Raw genomic sequence first — 6,977 nt, 5'->3', positions numbered from 1 at the left:
AGGACTGAACTGGCACAGAAAAGGTAGTGCTACCCTTGAATTTATTAGATCAACTTGTACTGCATTTGGTAAGGATGCCTGTGAAAAAAGTGGGAAACCAAAAGAATTCTTTGAATTCATTGAAAAGCCAGTTCTGTTAGATTCATTCAGACACAATAGATTTAATGTACCATTTGTAAATGCTTCATATGCATATTACCACTTACAGGATATGCTTAATTTCATTAGCACCTTAGGCCCTGATAAAAACAAACTAATGAAAGCCATTGAATTAGATGCTAAAGATAAACTAATTATTGCTGGTGTCCGGGCTATGGGAATTCTGGAAAGACAAATTACGACGCCACTGATGAAGCTAATGGTTAAAAAAAATATTACTGCAATAGATGTCTCATACTATTATACTATCCTTCACAGTTTAATAAAAACATGGTCAAGTGATCCCTCCGAATTACTGGATGGAAGTTCATGTTTATTTAACAATATTCAACCTGTTAAAGATTATGTTTATGACAGTTTGTACATGAATGTTGAGGAAGATATTCAATCTCTAACTTATCAAGCTCTCTCTGTGGGCTGCATAAGTTTTCTTGTCGTAACTGAGCGTATGCTCAAAGACCATTTACCTGGTGGCAGATTTCATTGTCCTTCAGCAATTATCATTCAGGAAACTTCAGGTGTTCCAAAACATAACATTGCAACTGAAAGATTATTTTCAGGCCTTGATCGTTTAATACATAAAATGCCAAATGCAAACACAATTGGAATTGAGGGAATTTTACTTTGGTCACTGAATAAAAGTGTGGACTATCTTGACTCATTGTCACCTGCAGAGAGAGAAAGATTAATTGGAAAAGCCAGGTCAGCTGCACCAGCAATGCTTGTTAAATACAGAGAAAGAAAGAGACTTATTAAACAAAAAAGAAAAGAAAAAGTAAACGAGAGAGCAGAGAAACAAGCTGCTAAGGAAAATCAAGCAATACATAATAGACTGTCTATCATCCATAAAGTAAACAATTTGTATGGTGGACCAATCAGTTTAGTCTCTTCTTTGGATAGACTTTTAAATGGATTAACCGAATTAAGACAGTTGTCAATTCTGAAAGATTTAATTAAATATGAAAAACTTATAAACTATCAAAAATGTTTCATTAAGCTTTATCAATTTCAGAAAGACAATAAGAAGTTTTCTAGTATAGAGCTACGTACAAATTTAGAAATTATTCTGAAAGCTAGAATTGGACTTTCAGTAAATGTGTCTAATGTAAGTACTAGTACTTGTACTACTGGTCCACCTGTTTTACAAGGAGAAAAAAGAAAACAACCGCCATCAAATGAAACTTCAACTGAAACCTCAACAAAGAAAACAAAATTACAAACTTATTCATACTGTTATTCATTTAAAGAAGGGGATTATGTTTGTGTTGCATACAATGAAGGGTGGTTTGTTGGTGTTGTCCTCAATATTTGTTCTCAAAATAATTCTGAAAAAGCAAATGTCAAATTTATGAGATGGAAAGGAAGCAGTCTTGTTTGGCCACAACCAGAATATGTTGAAATTGTTGAAAATAAATATGTTTTTTATTCTGGACTTGATATCTGCACTTTGAACGGAAGGTTATACTTCATTAGTGGGGAAAATAACTACCAAAAACTTGATACATTGTATGAAAATTATAGTGATGAATTTTTCACATGATATGTTTCTTGTTTCAGTGACCCAATCCTGACCCAATGTCTTTCGTTGTCGGAGCCCTCCCTGCATTCATACCGGTAACTCAAGGGATGAGTCTACTGTGTGTTCAGTTTAGATATCAGCTAAAATTATCTAAATTGGAAACATGGTATGCTCTTCTCTTACAACAAATAACTGTTGTCGAATAACATTTCCCTTATCCTTTTTACGGACCCAAGCTTGAATATTTATTTGGCAAGATTAATCATATATCCTCCATGCTAGATTTATAAAGATTGATAAAGACAATGCCTCATGTGAACTAATTCCATGATGTGCGAAGCACTCAAGCTCATGTGAGGCACTGCCTTCATCAGCTGACTAACGTCAACAAAAACAACTTATTTTCTGATATAATGTTTTTTTGTTGTGGGGCATATGCCTCAAAACTTAAGGAATTAAGTTCCTTATCAGACATCAAACTTGTGAACTGGTTCCCCATGTCCTGAATGATATATAAGCAAGGGTTGATTTTAGCTTGTTAACTACTATTTGTATTATTAAGCACTCTTGGACATCACTTTGCACATGTGATTATTTATGTTACAATCATGAATACATTCTATGTGTTGGTGTAAACTGTTTAGTCATTGCTCTGCTTTTGTAGCTATATCAATGAATTATATATCTCTAGTGATTCAATACTGAACAACAGCGTTAAAAATGTGAAAACTGTGATGAGAGAGTATGGCGATGAACACATGACAATGAAAATGTGAATAAAACCAATCAAAACTGCATATCTGCATTGTGTTTTTTGTACTTCAAGAAGAGAGAAAATCTCATTACTTGCAGCATATCTTGCTGTATCCACACATGGAGCATTGAAAGATGTACATGCCTTCCAAATTTCATAAAGATATCTTCGTTTTTAAAAAAGTTATGTTCATTTTTGTGCATGTCATTGAAGGAACTCCGATCATCGCTTGGTGCCACATCTATATTCAGATGAAAAATGATAAAGTCACATTTTTGTGATGATTTTTTTCAATGATAAAGAAGGATTTAATTGTTTTTAACTTTATATTTTGTTAATATATATTATTCTTGAATCACATTAAGAATCTTAAAATGATAGTTAATTGTCAATGCATTTCTAAGACCATACAAAGTGTGGTCATTTTGGCTATTTTTGCCCTTATAAATGGCTATTTTGCATTTTTTAAATTGTAATTATTAAATGTTATGATACAATCATGGAGCTGATGATATATGGTTTGGTTGAGATTTTTATTTTGAGATGAATGATATATTAAAAACAGGAAAATGCCTTTTCAATTTGTTTTCCCGGCCCCTTTTAATCCTGAAATATATGCATACTCAATGGCGGCCATTTTGGAAAACAAAATGGCCGCTTTTTACACCCCTTAAAACAGCCATATCTCAAAAAGTTTTTGACATAAATTAAAATGGTAAAGTGTTTTTTATTCATTTTAACATGAACTAAAAGTTGATGTATAAACCTGAATTAAATTATGTATGAACAAAATTAGCCTGACCTCCCTACTTGTAGACCTCTGCAGCTTAGAAACTCTTCACCATATTAAGACAGCTGGAATTGGCCGAAATATGTCGGAATTGTTATCTTGTTTCGTTTTGTCGCACTGCGTTACTGCACTTCGTAACGTTATGACAGGACAGGCAGACTGAACAAACGTGAAGTCTCAAAGACTCGGGTTAGAGTAGCTTCCCTTTGATATAAAGGGCAGTTACTCTAGCGGACGGACCGATGTATTGCGGCGAAATGCAAAGAGAAACAATTTGTGTAGACAGTTGTTGTTTTGCTAGATTTAGTTATGCCACTGTAGAAGAGACATGTTTCAGTTGGAACTATACTGACTGTTGTCACTGTCCGACTGGGGGCGGTCGGGTAGCCTAGTGGTTAAAGCGTTCGCTCGTCACGCCGAAGACCCGGGTTCGATTCCCGACATGGGTCCAATGTGTGAAGCCCATTTCTGGTGTCTCCCGCCGTGATATTGCTGGAATAAAAAAGCGGCGTAAAACCAAACTCACTCACTCATTCACTGTCCGACTGACACATCACTTACCCTCCGACGTAATATATGTTAATGCGCACCATCCAGGAAAATTTGCAAAGTTTAGGTACTGTTTGTGAGAGATAGGAAGGGATTTTCGAGCACAGTTGAAGAATGACATTATATGATAAAAAGGCTTTCACGCTTGTGTATTTGGGGATGGTAAATATCCTGATTTGGGAATAACACGTTGTATTTAGCTCGCTAAGGCTCGTAAAATTCAATGTTTATTCCTAATACATCATATTTACCACCCCAAACACACTCGCGTGATAACCTCTATGTATTCTGCCTCTGTGTCTTTGTATGGTGTCTTCCAGAGGATGCAGAAAAAATAGTTTGATTTTTATTAGCCCACTGTAGTGTCGTATTGTAAATATATGTCAGCAACACAAATGCCAACATGAGAGCTTTGGACGAGCATAATAATTACTTCATATTTCTAATATATAATATATAAGTGTAGGATAAAATACCCCCGTGGGTGAGGGTTTTAAACATCATCATAATCCGAGGGGAAGTGCTTGATCTGACTTATTAACCGTCAAAAAACCCGTCTGAACCAACATTTATCAACAAAATTTCCTGTTTTTAAACATACTTTCAACAAACCTTTGGAAACGGGCGTAAAATATATCTTGATGGTGTCCATGTACTTGCTTTATGGATTCTCAAAAATAATGCGATTTATCAGCGATGCAGTATATCCCAAATGCGTAGATCGATGCTCATGATGTCTTTCACTTTCCTGGTAAACTGCTTTGGTGTAATTAGACCTTTTATTTGCTATTAGTTGGTTTTCAAAATCCTTGACCTAAAATTCATTGTAGGTGGTCGAAAAAAAATCACCTTCCAGATTGGTCCTGCTACTTATGAATGAACAATCAAACAAGCTTTACAGAAAGATAATTTATATTTTTTTTCTTTGTTCGAATAAAGCTTTGTATACGTATTATTCACCATTTCTTACGAATAGGGGTGATTTCTATTTCATTTACTTGTCGGCCCATAACGTAATTGCCAAAAGTCACTTTTTTTCATAATTGTCGGTAGGCCTTGTAAACCAACTAAAAAAGTTGAAATGCTCCGAAGCCACGTTAATACCGTAACAAAGGTAATCTTCCAGAATACAAACTTCTGAGTTGAGTCCACGGTACATAGAGATATCAGTTGAATGCTGTCTTGATCCTGAATTATGGAGTGTATTATACCGTTATTCTATAACTACAAATACCTGGACCAATTCACTACCATAGATTTATTTGAACCCGGGTCGAAAGGCATGCCCTAAAAATAGCCGTCCAATCAAATTACTCACATCAGCGAGATATAGTCTATGCTAAGTTAGTTGTTACCGTAGCGAATGGATCCGGGATATTTATACGAATAGAATTGAGATGTAATACCCAAGCATATCGAGGATGTTCCAAACTGTAATCGATTGGAAAGCAAGGTCCTGATTTAACAAGGGTCCAGACTAACGGGGTTCACTTTATTTCAATTAAGGCATTTGTCACATGTTCCATTTTTAAACATCTGTACAAGATAGTTTGCTTTGGAAACAAAACTATTTTAACAACTATTGCATTTGATTGAGGCAGGTTGTTACACACACATTAACATCACTGCTTTCAACAATAACTTATATTCTTATAACAAACAAAATAATTTTTCTTTCAACTCACCATGTTCGTGCCTTAGGGTATGAACGATATTACATGTGGTTTAGCTACTTTAACCCCCTCACTGCTGTCTGTGTCATGAGACAGCAGCGGGATTAAAGTGTCATGTCTTCGTAATGTACAATGCAATCAAAGTGTCTAAAACCATTTCTCAGGGGCCTTGAAATAAATGAGGGGGCACGGGTGGCCCAGTCGTCTAAGGCGCCGCGATTCGTTGTGCAGAGTTGCGTCCCTCGGGCACGCCAGAAACCTATGATGGTGGGTTCGAACCCCGGTTCGCCCCGATTACGTTTCTAGGTTGGTCAGCACCTTACCAGTGCTCGTGGGTTTCACCGAAGTGGTAAACGTCTGAGACCTGCATCACTTCGGGCTTTCCTCCCACATTAAGCTAACAGGCCACTCACTCACTCACTCACTGAAATAAATGGCACAGTAAAAGTATTGTCTCAAACACAAGATCATTGGTCTGTCTGTCTGTGTCTGAACACCTGGTGTCATCACTGATTTTCAGTCGACCATTCATATGATTTTCGCCCAATTGGGGTCTGTTTCAGCGGATAATCGAGACTTGTTATTCTCTGGCGTTGACGTTTTATGCTGAAGTGTATGAACATGACGTCAGGGGGAAAAAGGTCGTTTATTTCTAGATATGTTGTTATTAGGTGATGGATGAAGTGAAAAATTTGATTTCACCATTCACCTGATGTACAGTGGACGTAAAACGAAAGGAGAAATGGAGTTTACCAGCCTCATCCGCTGTCCAGTATTTGCATAAAACAATAAGTTGTGAACCAGACCTGTGTTATCCTCGATTGTCTGCCACCTATTACTGCGCCTGACTTGGTGAGTTATTTGGATCTAATGCCTCTTTGATCAGTATTTCTGTTATATCACGGGCTGTCAGATTGGTTAGGGAGGAAATCTTGAAGTGACGCAGGTCTCAGACGTTAAACTCTTTGGTGAAACCCATGAGCGCGGAAATGGTGCTAGAACCCAGAAACATAATCAAGGCGAACCGGGATTCGAGCCTATTATTACGTAATTCTGATATTTATGAAGTTATCACCCAATAAGATAAACTGTGCTGTCTGTGTTATTTTCCATTAAGATATTCTCATGTCAATCGTATCATTACAGTTATCAACCAACAGGAAACCCATAAAGATCCGGGAATCCAGAAACCCATGCTTGTCGTAAGATTTTTTGTTACTTGTTAAACGCCCAACTCAGCAATATTCCAGCTATATGACGGCGGCCTGTCAATAATCAAATGTGGCCCATACAATCCAGTGATTGACACTATGAGCATCGATCCAAGCAAATGGGATACGGTGACATGCATCAATCAGGACAGCGAGCCACCCGATCCCGTTAGTCGCCTCTTACGACATAGTGAGGTGTGTTGGGGTGCTTGTATTGAGGTGTATGTTGAGGTGTTAAATGGCACTACAGGGTGTGGTGTTGTGTATGGTGAGGTGTTAAATGGCACTACAGGGTGTGGTGTTGTGTATGGTGAGGTGTTTA

General features: G+C 37.1%; 1 protein-coding gene across 1 annotated transcript; it reads left to right on the top strand.

The window, feature by feature from the left end:
- Nucleotides 1-1,777, top strand: LOC125372575. The gene is made up of 2 exons (XM_048382993.1): nucleotides 1-1,020; nucleotides 1,717-1,777. Exons 1-2 carry the CDS (start codon nucleotides 212-214, stop codon nucleotides 1,775-1,777), a joined length of 870 nt encoding a protein of 289 aa, XP_048238950.1. The 5' UTR covers nucleotides 1-211.
- Nucleotides 1,778-6,977: the final 5,200 nt, after the last annotated feature.

Source organism: Haliotis rufescens, unplaced genomic scaffold, assembly GCF_023055435.1.
Source record: "Haliotis rufescens isolate VD_foot unplaced genomic scaffold, xgHalRufe1.0.p SCAF_43, whole genome shotgun sequence".
NCBI lineage: Eukaryota > Metazoa > Mollusca > Gastropoda > Lepetellida > Haliotidae > Haliotis > Haliotis rufescens.
Note: the sequence above shows the minus strand (reverse complement) of the source record. Positions and strands in the feature narration are given on the sequence as shown.

What these genes read in the sequence shown, in the direction of transcription:
- LOC125372575 (XM_048382993.1), top strand. Translation starts at nt 212, where the DNA reads ATGCTTAATTTCATTAGCACCTTAGGCCCTGATAAAAACAAACTAATG. An exon ending in ATCCATAAAGTAAACAATTT is followed by an intron (nt 1,021 to 1,716) that starts GTATGGTGGACC and finishes TTCTTGTTTCAG; the next exon opens with TGACCCAATCCTGACCCAAT.